Source organism: Macaca fascicularis, chromosome 16, assembly GCF_037993035.2.
Source record: "Macaca fascicularis isolate 582-1 chromosome 16, T2T-MFA8v1.1".
Classification (NCBI taxonomy): domain Eukaryota; kingdom Metazoa; phylum Chordata; class Mammalia; order Primates; family Cercopithecidae; genus Macaca; species Macaca fascicularis.
The window spans coordinates 8207846-8224261 of NC_088390.1; the positions used below are offsets into that span (position 1 = coordinate 8207846).

The 16416-nt window shown below is 52.1% G+C and overlaps 1 protein-coding gene and 5 non-coding genes across 9 annotated transcripts; 4 read left to right on the plus strand and 2 right to left on the minus strand.

Annotated features, from left to right (window-relative positions):
- The first annotated feature begins 74 nt into the window (after positions 1–74).
- Positions 75–147, plus strand: TRNAK-UUU (transfer RNA lysine (anticodon UUU)). The gene has a single exon. It is a non-coding gene; the product is annotated as a tRNA-Lys (tRNA).
- Positions 148–664: 517 nt separating this feature from the next.
- TRNAQ-CUG (transfer RNA glutamine (anticodon CUG)) lies at positions 665–736 on the plus strand. Its single transcript has one exon. It is a non-coding gene; the product is annotated as a tRNA-Gln (tRNA).
- Positions 737–1196: 460 nt separating this feature from the next.
- On the minus strand, positions 1197–1278 carry TRNAL-UAG (transfer RNA leucine (anticodon UAG)). Its single transcript has one exon. It is a non-coding gene; the product is annotated as a tRNA-Leu (tRNA).
- A 516-nt stretch (positions 1279–1794) lies between these two features.
- TRNAR-UCU (transfer RNA arginine (anticodon UCU)) lies at positions 1795–1883 on the plus strand. Its single transcript is given in 2 exon segments — positions 1795–1831; positions 1848–1883. It is a non-coding gene; the product is annotated as a tRNA-Arg (tRNA).
- On the minus strand, positions 1849–7492 carry HES7 (hes family bHLH transcription factor 7). 4 transcript variants are annotated; one of them, XM_065532732.2, is made up of 6 exons: positions 6343–7492; positions 6138–6177; positions 5922–5988; positions 3884–3979; positions 3195–3282; positions 1849–2874 (listed from the first exon to the last, which is right to left on the minus strand). In XM_065532732.2, the coding sequence occupies exons 4-6, from the start codon at positions 3977–3979 to the stop codon at positions 2423–2425; spliced, it is 636 nt and encodes a 211-aa protein (XP_065388804.1). In that variant the 5' UTR covers positions 5922–5988; positions 6138–6177; positions 6343–7492; the 3' UTR covers positions 1849–2422. The 4 variants fall into 4 exon arrangements, with proteins under 4 accessions (XP_065388804.1, XP_045231308.1, XP_065388802.1 ...); XM_045375373.3 differs by lacking the exon at positions 6138–6177; XM_065532730.2 differs by lacking the exons at positions 5922–5988; positions 6138–6177; positions 6343–7492 and adding an exon at positions 4897–4964.
- TRNAG-GCC (transfer RNA glycine (anticodon GCC)) lies at positions 6577–6647 on the plus strand. Its single transcript has one exon. It is a non-coding gene; the product is annotated as a tRNA-Gly (tRNA).
- Positions 7493–16416: the final 8924 nt, after the last annotated feature.

Genomic DNA, 16416 nt, shown 5'->3' on the forward strand with positions numbered 1-16416 from the left:
TCTTGCGGTTCTACAAACCTGGATTTTCATATAGAGAATTCTCTTATAAAGAAAGAGTAACAGTTATGCTAAGAGCCCGGATAGCTCAGTCGGTAGAGCATCAGACTTTTAATCTGAGGGTCCAGGGTTCAAGTCCCTGTTCGGGCGGATTGTTTTACCTTTTAAGGTACCGCACTTCGCTAAAAATAGTAACAAAAATAGTTACTAGCTTTTAAAACTAAGTGGAACAGAAACTTGGTTTCCGCAAAATACAGCAACTGACGGTGGAGGGTAATAAATATACTTTGAAAACGACATACGCGAGCTGTATTATCGAATTTAAATTTTCTGGTAGCCACATTACAAAGAATAAAAAGAAGCAAGCGAAATTAATTTGACGGATCTATTTTACTTACCCTAATATATCAAAATCTTATTTTAACACATAATCAACATTTTAAAATTATTAATGAAATTTTGTCTTTTTGTACAAAGCCTTCAAAAGAAGATATTTAGCAGCTGGCAATGCATCTGAATTCATGTATTTCAAGTGCTCGATAACGGTGTCTACCATATCCAACAGCAGATTTTGTTTTATTTTCGTTTTCTTTCAGTGACGGGTGTGGAAAACACGCAAAATAGAATGTCCAGTAATGTACATAATCTTGAGAGCCAGTAAGAGGGTGGTTCCATGGTGTAATGGTTAGCACTCTGGACTCTGAATCCAGCGATCCGAGTTCAAATCTCGGTGGAACCTTAACTTTTTTTTCCCTTCAATATCAGCATGTTGCATACTGTTAATTGATTTTCACACAGGAATACTCCTATGACCCAAGAGAATCCGACCGAAAAAAAAAAAAAAAAGGAAACTAGGACACTACCAGTTATTTGTGCTTTTCCTACCAGGTGATTGGGTCCTATAACACAGTGTTAGGAGAACATACAACAAATTATTTAAATATCTTGGAAGCTGAGCTAACATTTGAAAACATGTTAAAATAGAGATGTTATGAAGAAAGGAAACGTTGCTTCAGCAGCTACTATCAGGTCTTAGCTTGAGGGATGAATGCAGGAGTATGATCTGTCTGGACGACCAAACACGGAAGATGATGGTGAAACTATTAACAGGGGAATTAATAAAATTACTCTCTGCATGTAAATAGGTAGAACCTAACGGAATTATGTCAGGTGCTTGATCCACCAGAAAAACTCCGGCCTGGCAGCGGTGGGATTCGAACCCACGCCTCCGAAGAGACTGGAGCCTAAATCCAGCGCCTTAGACCGCTCGGCCACGCTACCTGCGTGAAAGTACAGTGTCCCCGTTGTCCTCCTAAGAGACTAGAAGCAGGGAATGGGGCAAAACTAAGAGTGCCAAACTGATCCATCTCCTTTTCCATATCTTTCAGACTGGAAATGGGGAACCATCGAGACTCTGGACCGCATAGCAGCAGATGGCAGAACAGATAAACGAGAAGAGACAGAAACACACAGAAATTTACAACAAAACTAGTTTATTTGGGTGGGACTACATCTGGGAGTGGGGAGCGCCTGAGCCGGAAGCAGCCCCCAATCGGGCAGCCGGAGCTCTGCACTCGCTCGCTCACCCATTTTCCGTTGTTCTCCCTCCCTGTTTTTTCGACCTATATGCACCCTCGCTCTCACCTGGCTAACATGCTTTGCGCCCGCTCCCTCTACCTGGCTTGGCCTCTGCGATCCAAACCGCGCGCTCCTGGTATGTCCGCCCCCGACTCCCCCAGCCCTGCCCCTTTCCCACTCTAGTACCGGTAAGCTAGAAGATGCCGCCGCCCGCGAGGTGGCTCTGTGGCGCAATGGATAGCGCATTGGACTTCTAGTGACGAATTAGAGCAATTCAAAGGTTGTGGGTTCGAATCCCACCAGAGTCGATTTTATTTCAAATTTTCCTTTTATCCGTTTTTTTCTCCCCCTACCCTATCGCTCTCTTTTTCCACCTGGTTTCTATTTCGATCTCAGTTCCCGCCCTGCTCTCTTCTTTACTTACCTGTCTGCCCCGGGGCTTGGGCCATGGAGAGCAGGACTGAGGGTGGGAGACAGAAGGGAAGGGAAAGTGGGCGTGGACGTCGAGATAAAGGCAGGCCCCTGGCTCGGGGACACACGGGGATTTAATAACCACTTTATTCCATGCACTAGGGACTCGGGAAGGGACTGGGACTGGGCTGGGGGGCAGAGAGAGTACAATCCTAGACGCAAGGAAGAAGTTGGGGCAGGGAAAAGGGACAGGAACCAGGGAAATATATATTTATATAGATACTCTAATATAGACCACATCTCACCCGCGCGCTGAGCCCGCGCGCCCCGCCGCCCTCCCCAACACCTGCTCGCCCGGACGCCCGGGTCCCTCTGCTGCCCTCGGGCTGGAGTCTCTACCCCACCCCTAGACCCCGCCCCCATCACCCCCCAAGGCTCAGGGCCAAGGTCTCCAGAAAGCGGGCGGCGGGGGCGGCGGGGCCTTGGGCGCCCCGTCTTGTCTGTGAGGCGGCGGTGGCGGCGGCAGCAGTCCGGTGAGGGGCGCCGGCGCGCCAGAATCCCCGGCGCGCGGGGAGCAGAGGGATGGGGACCATGCGCAGCGCGGGCTAGGGGGGCCCTGGTGCACTGGGGGGCGCTGGTGCAGCGCGGGGCCAAGGGCCGGTGCGGCGGGGTCCAGGGATGGGCGCGGCGCTGGAGGCCTCGGCTCTACAGGCTTGGGCCGGGGCGGTTTGGGGCGCAGGTAGCCGTGCAGCGCGGAGAAGAGCTGGGCGCGGGCGGCCGGGCTGGCGTCGTGCGCGAAGGCCGCCAAGCGAAGCAGACACTCGCGGAAACCGGACAAGTAGCAGCTGGCGAGCGCCTCGGCGTCCTGGACTGGGGACCGGGGAACCCCTGGAGCCGCGGCGGTGGGTGCGGCCGGCGGGAGCACAGGTGGGCAGGGCAGGGGCCCAGCAGGGGTGAGGGAAGGGGTGGGGCGCAGAGATACCAAGGCCGGACAGGCGCACAGAGACAGGAAGCCAGATGGACGGAGAGAGGGAGAAAATGAGGGAGACACAGAGACAGACACGCGCGGGTGTTATTAACCTCGCCTCGGAGCAGAACCGGCCACTCCCCAAGCCCACCATCCACCGCAGGGCCCGCCCGCTCTGCCCCGGCCGGAGCCTCCTGGCGTCCCCCCTCCCTCCCTCCGCTGCCCCACCCCCGCGCTGTACCCGGGGACTCCACCCGGCTTCGCTCCCTCAAGTAGCCCACGGCGAACTCCAGTATCTCCGCTTTCTCCAGCTTCGGGTTCCGGAGGTTCTACAGACGGGAGGGGAGGGCGCAGAGACAGAAAGGGGTGGGGAGAAAGGGGGAAAGTGGCAGGGGGAAGAAGGGAGGGGCGGATGCGGGAGCTGGGGGTACCCCGGATCGCATTTGCGCACTGCCCACAGAACGCGCGACCAAATGCGGCGTGGAGATGACCAAGGGAGGTCCTGGCCCACCCCGAGACGAAACTGTCCAATCCGAGGGGATGGAACCAATGCCCAACGCGTGAGGAGGAGATTTGAAACCGCAACCCAGGGAATGAAATTAACCACCCGACAGAACAGAAGCTGGCTGATCAGAAGCTGGTTATGGGGGAGGGGGAAGCGGACAGTTAAGAGACCCAAAGGGTGAAACGGACCGAACCCGGGAGCGAAATTTACAGAACCAGGCGTGAAACTTACAGACCCGAGGGGTGGCGAAGAAGATCGCGTTCTGAGAGCGAGTGGGGGTCTGGGATGGAATTCCAAAGGCGGGACTCGAGTGAGGATGCCTTGGAGCCAGGGTTGCAAACCAAGCACGTGTCCCCACCCCAGTGGGAAGCCCTGGGACGCAGAAACGGGAAGCTTGGGGACCCGGGGCTAGCGGAGGGACTGACCTGGTCCCGGGTCCGCTCCAGCAGCAGCAGCCTCAGCTCTTCCAGGCTGCGGTTGATGCGGTCCCGGCGCCGCTTCTCCACAAGCGGCTTCAGCATCTGCGACCAGCGGGAAAAGGAGAGCGGGCCGACCGGACCGAGACTCAGCGCGGCCGCGCCGGCGTCGGATCCCGCCGCTGGGAGAGCCCGGCTTCCACCCCGGCCCCAAGACCCCAGATTGCCTAGGGTCGACCCCATTCGATCCCTCTCCGCTCCCCCTCCCAATGCCCCTAGATCAGTTTCTGTAGCTCGCCTCCCCGGATCTTCGCATTCTCCTCTCTCAGTCTCGTCCTCCCTCCTCCCCTCTCTGTGTCTCTCCTCCTCTTTTCTCTCTACGTCTCCGTCTCGTGCAGTTTCTCTCTGTCTCAGTGGAGAACTTTGGGAACCCTCTGCGCGCAGGCACGTGCGCCGCACGGTGCCAGGCTCAGAGCTGGCGGCCCTGAGTATAGAAAGGGAGATACCTAGCGCGACCGCGCCGCCTCTTCTCCCTCAAAACCCTCCAGGCCGTCACCTTCTCCACTGGTTCTCCTAAAATCTTCCACCAGTGTGGGGCCTCTGGAACCAACGCCCCGGGGCCTTCTCTACAAGACCGTCTTGGGCCAACCCCGCCCGCCTCACAGCCAGCGTAGAGCAAGAGACTATCCTCTTCTCTTTTCGTTCCCACCCTCCTCCCTTGGCTCTGCCCTCTACTTGCTTATTTTACTCCGACACCGGCTCCCTCCCCAGGCCACACGGTGCCGACCCCCATTACCTAGACCCCTAGTCCTATGTTTCCGCCGCCCACTCAGGTCTGGCTCTGACCCCTGTCCCCTTCTTCATATTTTGCAGCTTCCTCTCCAGCTCCTGGCTCCTGGAGTCCTGGAGCACGGCTCCCCTTCCACCCCTGCGTCCCCAGTCTCTCTCCAGACCGACGGCGTCAGGGGCCCAGTCCCCTGGCCAAACCAGGGACCTCTGCTCCCTCCCCTCCCGCCTCTCACCTTGGGGCCGTCCCTATTCTCAGCTCGATCCCGGGTGACCATTGCTCCTCCGGACCCTGGTGTGGACCGGGTCCCTGCTCGCCTGGAGCCTTATATTCCGCGGCCCCAGGGTAGGAGGGATAGGACCCGACCCCGCCCCCTTCGGCACCCGGATTCTGCCCCTCTAGGACCCGGCACGAGGCTCCCGGAAAGAGGAGGAGTGAAGGGGGGAGGGGAGTGTGGGGGCCTGGGAGTGTGGGAAGTGAGGGGTGAATGGGGGCACTGGCTGGTTTACGGACCATAAGGCTGTATAAGGAGGCGGAACCCAGCTGAAGGCAGGAGGTTATTAGGGGCAGAGCTCGCTTGGGGATGAAATTCAGAGTTCCTCCAGAATTGCAGCTTTGTCGGAGACTTACTGTACCCTCACTAACCCTGAAACAGCCCCCAGGCTGAATTTTATACATCATCTCCGAGTTCGCTTCCTAGTCGAGACAGGGAGCAACCCGAGTGTGCTGGGTGAATCCGTCCGACTCAACCGAAGCTCTGCCAGGAGGTTGGAGAGGCGCTCTGTTCTGTCTAAGCCAGTTACCTTCAAGTCCCCGAACATCTGCGCGCCCACTGTGCGGACAGGGCACTGGTCTAGGCTCGGGCGAGTCATAGTGAGATACGCAGGAGAGACCCAGCTTATCCCTGCAGTAGCTAATGGAAAAGACCACGTGACACTAAGTAGCTGTTACAGAAGCCCAGTGAAATAGGTGCTCCGGGAAAAGGTCTCCTTGAGGATGGGTGGACTAAGGAGGAACTTCAAGGCAGAGGGAGCAAGTCTTTGAAACATAGGTAGGAGTGGAGAGGTCTTTCCACTTACAGCACAAGTATTTGATTCAAAACTAGTCATAGGAGATTCAGGAGTGTGGCTGATGGGACACCTCACGCAAGTGTGCCCGCATTGCTTGCTTCTGGAGGCCCCTGGTGACTGTAGGGTAGCAGGGAGCAGGCAGTTTTACTAAGGGGAAAGCAAGGGATACAGAAAAGGGATCAACACCCACCTCAAACCAAGAACATGACCCTCCGCAGAACGATGCCTGACCACTCGGGGGCTTCGGGACAAAGTGCCTGAGAAGATAAATCAGAAACTGAACGGGACAGCCAGGTTGCCAGGGATAAAGACACGGAAAGACAGGGTTGCAGACCGAGAAGGAAGATAGCTGTGAAGTCAGAGACCAGTGGGGATTCCTCCAAGCCCTCCCAACGGCCCTCCGCACCTTGGTTTTGTAACGGAGCCTTTCTTGCTGTAGCCAGAGCCTAGAGAGGCACAGACCTTGAGGAGGGAGCTCCCATTTGGGATCAGGGCCCCCAGCACATCCCCCCTCTCCGTCCCTCAGCCAAATGGGAACGCAAATGTGTGGCCCCAACAGCCCCCGCTGCCCCCCTCCTTGGGAACCTGGGCTCGGGCTGAATTTTTCTCACCTGCACGCGAGGCTGGGGGCCCCAGGCTGTTCGCACCCGGGTGTGGGGCCGCCCCTGGCCATATGGGGCGGCTTTATGGCCCGGTGGCCGGATCCGGACGAGAGGAAGGATGACCTGGCGCTCCACCCACGTCAACTATTCGGGACCAGTTCCCCGGCCTACACAGTTGCCTGTCCGGGTCCGCCTCAACCTCTTACGAACTCAGATAGTCTCCCGGCACACCCCAGTAGTCACGCATTGGTGGTTCAGTGGTAGAATTCTCGCCTGCCACGCGGGAGGCCCGGGTTCGATTCCCGGCCAATGCAAGAGCCTTATTTTCTCCTCTCCAAAGAGAGGCTAATACATTTGGTAGCATCTAAAAAGCATCTTTTCACTCAAATATTTCTGCCAAATATAAATCTTAGCCTTTTGACTATAGCAGAGTTTGCAGCCCCAGGCCTACACCCTGATTCCGCACGCCCTCACTCTCCCCTCCTCCCAGCCTGGGGGTCCTGCATCCTCCACACTCCTCCCTCCGTCCCCCGCCCGCACCTCCACAGGCGTGACCCTGAGAAAGGACACAGTGCTCGGATCCCTGCCCCGGGGGTCCTCTCGGCCCCCCGCGGGGGAGGGGCCAGGTCTTCCCGCCCCCTACTCTAAATCCCTTGTTCTTTCCACCTCTCTTCCTCTATTATTTTCCGTTCTCTCTGAAGCACGCTTCCTTTTCTTAAGTCTATGGGTCTGTGCCTTTTTTGTCTAGCCTCCTTTCTGGGTCTCTGAGTGCCCCTTAGCTTCTCCATCTCTGTATCTCTCACGTTCTTTCCAGATCTTCAGCGACTTCTACCCTGGGTCTCTCTGGGTGTCGGTGGTCTCGTTCCTCCGCATCTCTGATTCCGCGTCTCTCCGGTCTCTTGGCGTCTGCATCTCCGCCTCTGGTTCTTTCGGGTCTCTGGTATCTCATCGTCTCTCCGAGTCTCTGTCGCCTCCCGGGACTCTGCGCTCCCACGCTCCTGCCATCCCCTGGGAAGCTCGCTAACACCTCCGGGTTCCTGCCACCTCCCCTCCCCGCCCCTTCCCGGCCGCTTTGATCCCGCACGCGTCGGCCCCGAGGGCGGGCGGGCAGGCGCACCGCCACCTGCGGCGACCACTTGTGAGCCGGGCGGGGCGGAGCGGCGGGGCGGGGCGGCGAGGCTCCCCACGGTCCGCTCCCTTCCGGCGCGCTAAGCCTCCCTCCGCTCGCCTCCTCCTCCTGGCTCTGTCCGCGGTAGCTGCCGGGACCTGTGGGCTCGGGTCTTAGGTTCGCTGAGTGAATCTTTGTCTCGGTCTTGGTCTATCTGGGTCTCTCTCTCTCTGGAACTCACCCTGGATCTGTCTCTCCCGTTTCCTTCAGCCTGTTTTATTTGCGCCAGGGTTTGGGTCTCTGTCTCGTCCTCGGATTGTATCTGTGACTGCGAATGCTCTCTTCTTAGCTCTAAGTAGTAACCGTGGCCTCCAGAAGGAAACTGTTGTTTAAAAAAACAAAAAACAAAAACAACAACAACAAAACAAACAAACAAACACGTGCATCTATCTATATGCCTGTGTGCGCAGCTGCTGGATTTATTCGGTCAGCCCATATTTATTGGGTGCCTCCCGTGTGCTGAGTACTGGAAGGAGTACATTGGGTCTGGGCCTTCCTGAAGCTTACGTTACAATGGGAAAGACAGACAATAACTGCGAAAGCAAAAAATAACGTAAGATAGCTTCAGATGGTTATGAGGCTGTGGAAAGAAAACAACAACAAAACAAAAACAAAACAAAACAAAAGGGTCATGGCGATGACTTGAAAGTGAAGGGCTACTTTACTCTGGGTGGCCAGAGACAGCCTCTGTGAAGAGTTGATACTTGATGCCAGCATAGTCAGCAGCCTTGAGTCCAGGTAAAGGGAACTGCAACTACGGGCTCTGAGGCAGGAGAGCTATTTGCTGGTGGGAGCTGGAGAAAGAGGTCCAGCGAACCCGGGATGGGGAATCTGCAGAGTGGCAGAAATCAGATTGGAGAGTCAGGCGTAGCCCATCCCACAGGATCTTGGAGAGTGTTGAAGGGATTTGGATTTTAGTCTAAGGGCAATTGGAAGCTAGTGGAGGATTTTCATTAGGAAAGTTATATTCTCTGACTTATGTTTTAAAAGATCACTTTGGGACCGGGCGCGGTGGCTCATGCCTGTAATCCGCGCACTTTGGTACACCGAGGCAGGTGGATCACCTGATTTCAGGAGTTCGAGACCAGGCTGCCATCATGGCGAAACCCTCTGTCCACTAAAAATACAAAAATTAGCCGGGCGTGGCGGCACACGCCTGTAATCCCAGCTACTCGGGAGACTGAGGCAGGAGAATCGCTTGAACCTGGGAGGCGGAGTTTGCAATAAGCCGAGATCGCACCACTGCACTCCAGCCTGGGTAACAGAGCAAGACTCCATCTCAAAATAATGATGATAATAATAATAATAAATCACTTTGGACCGGACGCTGTGGCTCACGCCTGTAATCCCAGCACTTTGGGAGGCTGAGGCGGGAAGATCGCTTGAGCCCAGGAGTTCGACACCAGCCTGGCCAACATGGCAAAACCCCGTCTCTACTAAAAATACAAAAATTAAACGGGAGTGATGGCGTGTGCCTGTAATCCCAGCTACTCCGGAGGCTGAGGCAGGAGAATCGCTTGAACCTGGGAGGCGGAGGTTGCAGTGAGCCTTAATCGCGCCACTGCACTCCAGCCTGGGCGACAAACCCAGACTCTGTCTCAATGAAAAAAAAATAAAGAAAAAAGAAAAAAAAAATTAGTCAGGGGTGATGGTGCGCGTCTGAGTGGGGAGGTTGCAGTGAGCCAAGATTGCACCACTGCTCTCCAGCCTGGGCGAGACTCTAGACAGAGATAGATAGATAGACAGACAGACAGACAGACAGACAGACAGACAGATAGATAGATAGATAGATAGATAGATGGAATTAAAAGATCGCTCTTGTTGCTATTTAGAGAATGAAGGCAGAGGGCTCATTTGGGCCTGGAGCAGTCTTCTAGGCAATGCCTTGAGGTGGTGGTGAGAAGAGAAAACATGAAGGGGTTAACTCCCAGATCTTTGTCTTAGGTACAGTCATGCATTGCTTAACGTGTGGATATATTCAAAGAAATGCGTTGCTAGGCAATTTCATTATTCAGATATCACAGAGTGTAGTGATGCAAACCTACATGGTAGAGCCTTCTACACACCTAGGCTACACTGTGTAGCTTATTGTGCTCCTAAGCTACGCGTACAGCTACAGCATGGTACTGTACTGAATACTGCAGGCAACTGTACACAATGGTAAGTATTTGTGTACCTCAAAGGTAACGCATGGCACTACAATGTTATGATAGCTATGCGATCTTTAGGTGATACGAATTTTTCTTTCTTTTTTTTTTTTTTTTTTTTTGTTTTTTGAGTCGGGGTCTCACTGCGTTGTCCAGGCTGGAGTGCAGTGCGGTGGTCCGGCTCACTGCTACCTCTGCCTCCCGGGTTCAAGCGATTATCTTGCCTCAGGCTCCCAAGTAGCTGGGATTACAGGCCGGTGCCACCACACCCGGCTAATTTTTGTATTTTTAGTAGAGATGGGGTTTCACCATGTTGGTCAGGCTGGTCTCAATCTCCTGACCTCGTGATCCGCCAGCCTTGGCCTCCCAAAGTGCTGGAATTACAGGCGTGAGCCACCGCGCCCGGCGATAAGGAATTTTTTTAGCCCCATTATAATCTCGCTCTTGTTGCCCAGGATGGAGTGCAATGCTGGGATCTCGGCTCAGTGCAACCTCTGCCTCCCGGGTTCAAGCGATTCTCCTGCCTCAGCCTCTTGAGTAGCTGGGATTACAGGCGTTAGCCACCACTCCCAGCTAATCTTTGTATTTTTAGTAGAGACGGAATTTCACTATGTTGGCCGGGCTGGTATGGAACTCCGGACATCAGGTGATCTGACCACTTCGGCCTCCCAAAGTGCTGGGATTACAGGCGTGCGCCATTGCGTCCGGCAATCCCCATTATAATCATATATATATATGTGTGTGTGTATATATGTATATATGTGTATACATACATGTGTATATATGTATATATGTGTATACATACATGTGTATATATACATATATGTATATATGTATACACACATGTGTATACATACATGTGTATATGGTACACACATATATACACATTTACATATATACACATGCATGTGTATATAGTACACATATACAGTACACATATATATACAGTACACATATATATACACATATATACATATATACACATAGCCGGTAGAGTGTCCCAGCCTCCCTTCCCCCATTGCGAAGTCTCCCCAGTCCTGGTTTCCAAGACTTAGCTCCTCCCTCTTCAGTTCTTCAAAAGGAAGGCTGGTTTCCCGGGAGCCCCTGGGCCCTGGGTAGAGGGAGTTCCTGGAGGGTTGAGTCCTGGGGCATTGGGGGTTGGGCAGTAGGAGGACCAGGACCCTGGGCCAAGGAAAGACCAGGATAGATGCTCTCCAGGCCCACAAGGCAAACTTCAGGTCTTGCCCTGCTCCGCTTGCCTTGGGTGGCAAAATCAAAGAAAAGAGAAGGGGCAGCACAGACCCAGGCAGAGAAAACAGGGCAGTGAAACCACTTAAAGAACTTAAAGCCCTGCAGACACAAAAGGTCTGGATCCCTGAACCTCCTTTATTCTTCAGCACATATTTACAGGGTGCATACTGTGGGCCTCCATCTGTCCTGGGCCCTGGGGATATAGTCCCAAAAGAAACAGGCAATGATCTCTGCCCTTACAAGTCATACATTCTCCTAGGGGAAACAGTCAATGTACGTTATACAAAGCACATCATTTGTTAGATGGTGCTATAGAAATAAATTAAACATGGGCAGGGCGCGGTGGTTCACGCCTGTAATCCCAGCACTTTGGAAGGCCAAGGCGGGCGGATCACCTGAGGGCAGGAGTTCGAGACCAGCCTGTCCAACATCATGAAACCCCATCTCTACTAAAAATACAAAAAGTAACCGGGCGTGTTGGCGGGCACCTGTAGTCCCAGCTACTCGGGAGGCTGAAGCAGGAGAATAACTGGAACCCGGAAGGTGAAGGTTACTGGGAGCCAAGATCCCACCACTGCACTCCAGCCTGGGCGACAGAGCTAGACTTCTTCTCTAAAAACAAAAAAAAAGGCCAGGCGCGGTGGCTCACGCCTGTAATCCCAGCACTTTGGGAGGCTGAGGCGGGCGGATCACGAGGTCAGGAGCTTGAGACCACGGTGAAACTCCGTCTCTACTAAAAAAAGTACAAAAAATTAACCGGCGCGGTGGTGGGCACCTGTAGTCCCAGTTACTCGGGAGGCTGAGGCAGGAGAACGGAGTGAACCCGGGAGGCAGAACTTGCAGTGAGCCAAGATTGCGCCACTGTACTCCAGCCTGGGCGACAGAGAGAGACTCCGTCTCCAAAAAAAAAAAAAAAGAAAGAAAGAGAAAAGAAAAAAGCAAGCAGAGAAGGGGAGTGGAGAGTAAGAATTGTAATTTTAGATGTCATCAGGGATGATCAGCAAAGGATTCACTGAGAAGACAAAATTTAAGTGATGACTGGGCAGGTTATGGGATAACTGGGGAAGAACGTTTCAGGCAGAGGGAACTGCTAGCACAAAAGCCCTGAGGTGACAATATGTCTGGCATTTTCAGACTTTCAGAAATTTGTCAAGAATAGTACAAAGAATATTGATTGATTGATTGATTGATTGATTGATTGATTGAGACAGGGACTCGCTCTGTTGCCTAGGCTGGAGTGCAGTGCTGCCATTATAGCTCACTGCAGCCTTGAACTGTTGGGCTCAAGTGATCCTCCTCAGCCTCCCAAGTAGCTAGGACTGCAGGTGTACACCGCAAGGCCTGGCTAGTTTTTTTTATTTTTTGTAGAGATGGGGATCTCACTATGTTGCCCAGGCTGGTGTAGAACTCCTGGGCTCAACGAATCCTCCAAAACTGTGGGATTTGCACAGGCAGGAGCCACTGCGCTTTATTTATTTATACCAGTATTGATTTTGGGTTTTTATTTTATTCAATTATTATAATCCATCACAATCTTTATTTTAATGCTCAAATTGTCCCAGATTTAGCCAATGGGCGCCCCTTTGGCTGCAGACCCTAGCTGCTGTGTCTTTTTTGATACATACCAAATATTCTTTAGCATTTCTTTACATTCCGGTGCAACAAAATGTTCCAAAATGTCCCCAGTCCTGGAATCAACCTCTTCTTTTTTTTTTTTTTTTTTTTTTTTTTTTTTTTTTTTTATAGAGGGAGTCTCTCTCCCTGTCGCCCAGGCTGGAGTGCAGTGGCACTAAGGAAGGAGAGCACTACTACTCCTGCTGCCCTCCTCCCCCCACCTTGCCTAGTTCAAAGACAGGAGAAAAGAGAGAAACAAAAGTAAGATAAATAGCCAGACAACCTTGGCACCACCACCCAGTCCTAGGAGTTAAACAAAGTAATAATAATAACATCAATGCCTGGCCTAAACTACTTGTGTTATCTGTAAATTCCAGACACTGTATGAAAAAAAGCATTGTAAAACTTTTTGTTAGCTGATGCACGTAGCCCCCAGTCACGTTTCCCACGCTTGCTCGATTTATCACGACCCTTTCACGTGGACCCCTTAAAGTTGTAAGCCTTTAAAAAGGCCAAGTATTTCTTTCTCGGGGAGCTCGGCTCTTAAGACGCGAGTCTGCCGATGCTCCCGGCCGAATAAAAAACCTCTTCCTTCTTTAATCCGGTGTCTGAGTTGTTTTGTCTGCGGCTCGTCCTGCTACAGCAGGATCTTGTCTCACTGTGAGCTCCGCCTCCAGGGTTCACACCATTCTCCTGCCTCAGCCTCCCAAGTACCTGGGACTACAGGCGCCCGCCACCACGCCTGACTAATTTTTTTTTTCTTTGTGGTATTTTTAATAGAGACGGGGTTTCACCGTGTTAGCCAGGATGGTCTCGATCTCCTGACCTCGTGATCCGCCCGCCGCAGCCTCCCAGAGTGCTGGGATTACAGGCGTGAGCCACCGCGCCCGGCCGGAATCAACCTCTTCTCTAAGGAGTCCTGGTTCATTTTAGCAAAGAATGGCATTTAGTAACCAAGATCTGGGGCTTTTAGTGTGGGATATCATTGTTTCTAGGCTCACTCAGTGGACAGAGCAAGGAAATATGTGTGTGTATATGTTGTGTATGTGTATATATTTATTTCTATATCTGTACACATAAAAACCATGAATTCATATTGATACCTCCATTAGAAGACTTCAAAGAGAAATGACAGAATCTGATTTATTTTGTTTGTTTGTTTGTTTGTTTGTTTTTGAGAGGGAGTCTCACTCTGTTGCTCAGGCTGGAGTGCAGTGGCCCGATCTCAGCTCTCTGCAACCTCCGCCTCCCAGGTTCAAACGATTCTTCTACCTCAGCCTCCCGAGTAGCTGGGACTATAGGCGCCTGCCACCATGCCCGGCTAATTTTTGTATTTTTAGTAGAGACAGGGTTTCACCCTGTTGACCAGGCTGGTCTTGAACTCCTGACCTCGTCATCCACCCGTCTTGGCCTCCCAGGTGCTGGGATTACAGGTGTGAGCCACTGCGCCGGGTCCTTGATTTATGTTTTAAAAGGATCAATCTACCCAGTATATTAAGAGTAGAGGCCAGTTGGGCGCGGTGGCTCACACCTGTAATCCCAGCAGTTTGGGAGGCTGAGGCGGGAGGATCATGAGGTCAAGAGATCGAGACCATCCTGGCCAACATGGTGAAACCCCGTCTCTACTAAAAACACAAAAATTAGCCAGGTGTGGTGGTGCATGCCTGTAGTCCCAGCTACTTGGGAGGCTGAGGCAGGAGAATTGCGTGAACCTGGGAGGCGGAAGTTGCAGCGAGCCAAGATCGCAGCCACTGCACTCCAGCCTGGGCCACAGAGCAAGACTCCCTCTCTCAAAAAAAATAATAAAAAAAATAAAAAAATAAAAGTAGAGGCCAGGAGTGGTGGTTCACGCCTGTAATCACAGCACTTTGGGAGGCTGAGTGGGGGCAGATCACTTGAGGTCAGGAGTTCGAGACCAGCCTGGGCAACATGGTGAAACCCCATCTCTACTAAAAATACAAAATTTAGCTGGGCATGGTGGTGCACGCCTATAGTCCCAGCTACTTGGGAGGCTGAGGCACGAGAATCGCTTGAACTCAGGAGGCTGCAGTGAGCCCAGATCATGCCACTGCAGTCCAGTCTGGGAGGCAGAGCAAGACCCTGCCTCAAAAAAAAGTAGACTGTCATGGAACTAGCCAGGAAATAACTTAGGGGGGTATTGCAATAATCTAGGTGAGAGATGAGGGTGGCTTGGACCATGGTGAAATGGTGAAGGTCATGGCAAATAGTCAAATGTTAGACTTTTTTTCTTTTTTGTTTAAGACAGGGTCTCATTCTATCACCCAGGCTAGAGTTCAGTGGTGTAATCACTGCTCACTGCAACCTCAGCCTCCTGGGCTCAAGTGATCCTCCCTCCTCAGCCTCCCAAGTAGCTAGGACAACAAGCATGCTCAGCTAATTTCCCCCCCCCCCCCCACACCACAGAGACTGGGGTCTTGTTATGTTGCTCAGGCTGGTCCTGAACTCCTGGACTCAAGGAATCCTCCTGCCTTGGCCATCCAAAGTGCTGGGATTACAGGCGTGAGCCATCACACCTGGCCCTAACATATTTTAAATAGAAATTGCTCATTCGATGTAGAGTGGGAGAGAAAGAGAACAATCAGGGATAATACTAAGGTTTTTAGTCTAAACAACTGAAGGAATGGAATTTCCATTTACTGAGATGAAAGGGCCACAGGTGAAGAAGGTTTGGAGAAGAAGCCTAGGAGTTTGATTTGCACTTTTGTTTTTTGGGGTTTTTTTTTTCTTTGTTTTTTGGGTGTTTTTTTTGTTTTGGTTTGTTTTGGGTTTTTTTTGAGACGGAGTTTCACCCTTTTTGCCCAGGCTGGAGCGCAATGGCCCGATCTCGGCTCACCACAACCTCTGCCAGGTTCAAGTGATTCTCCTGCCTCAGCCTCCCCAGTAGCTGGGATTACAGGTGTTTGCCACCACGACCGGCTACGGGTTTCTCCCTGTTGGTCAGGCTAGTCTGGAACTTCCGACCTCAGGTGATCCGCCCGCCTTGGCCTCCCAAAGTGCTGGGATTACAGGCACAAGACACTGCGCCAGGCCTTGGTTTGCCCATTTTAAGTTTGTGATCTGTATTAGGTTTCCAAGTGTAGATGGTATGTGGGCAATAATATATAAGCATCTGTAATTCAGGGAAGAGTTCTGGAGCTGGAGATGAAAATCTGGGATGTATGAATCTGATATGTAAAGCCACGAAACTGGAAATGACCAAGGTAGTGGGTACAGATAGAGAAGAGGCTGGAAAATTGAGCCTTGGGAACAGTCCAACATTCGGAGATCCAGAAGGTGAGGAACCAGCAAAGCAGTCTGAGAATAAGCTGCTGATGAAGTAGAAGGAATATCAGAAGGGCGTAGCGTCCTAGAAGGCAAGCGAAGAGTGTTTCTAATGGAAGAGTAAGCATCGGTATCAACTGCAGCTAAGTAATGGTCACTAGATTTAGCAATGTGATGGTCATTCGGCAACCTTAACAACGGCAACTTTGATGGGGGCGGGGGACACATGATTAGAAAGCGTCCAAAGGAGAGTGGGAAGATGGAATTGGATAACTTGCTCTGTTTGCTGTAGAAGGGAGTAGAGAAATTGAGTGGTAGCTGGACGGGCGTGTGGGGTCAAGATAGCTTTTGTTGGCTTGCTTCTAAACTGGGAGAAATTCGTGTTTGTAGGCTGATGAGAAAAATCAAGTAGAGAGGGATTTTTTTTTTTTTTTTTTTTTTTTTTTTTTGAGATGGAGTTTTGCTATTGTTACCCAGGCTGGAGGGCAATGGCGCGATCTCGGCTCACTGCAACCTTCGCCTCCCGGATTCAAGTGCTTCTCCTGCCTCAGTCTCCCGAGTAGCAAGGAATACAGGCGTGCGCCAGCCACCATGCCCTGCTAATTTTGTATTTTTAGTAGA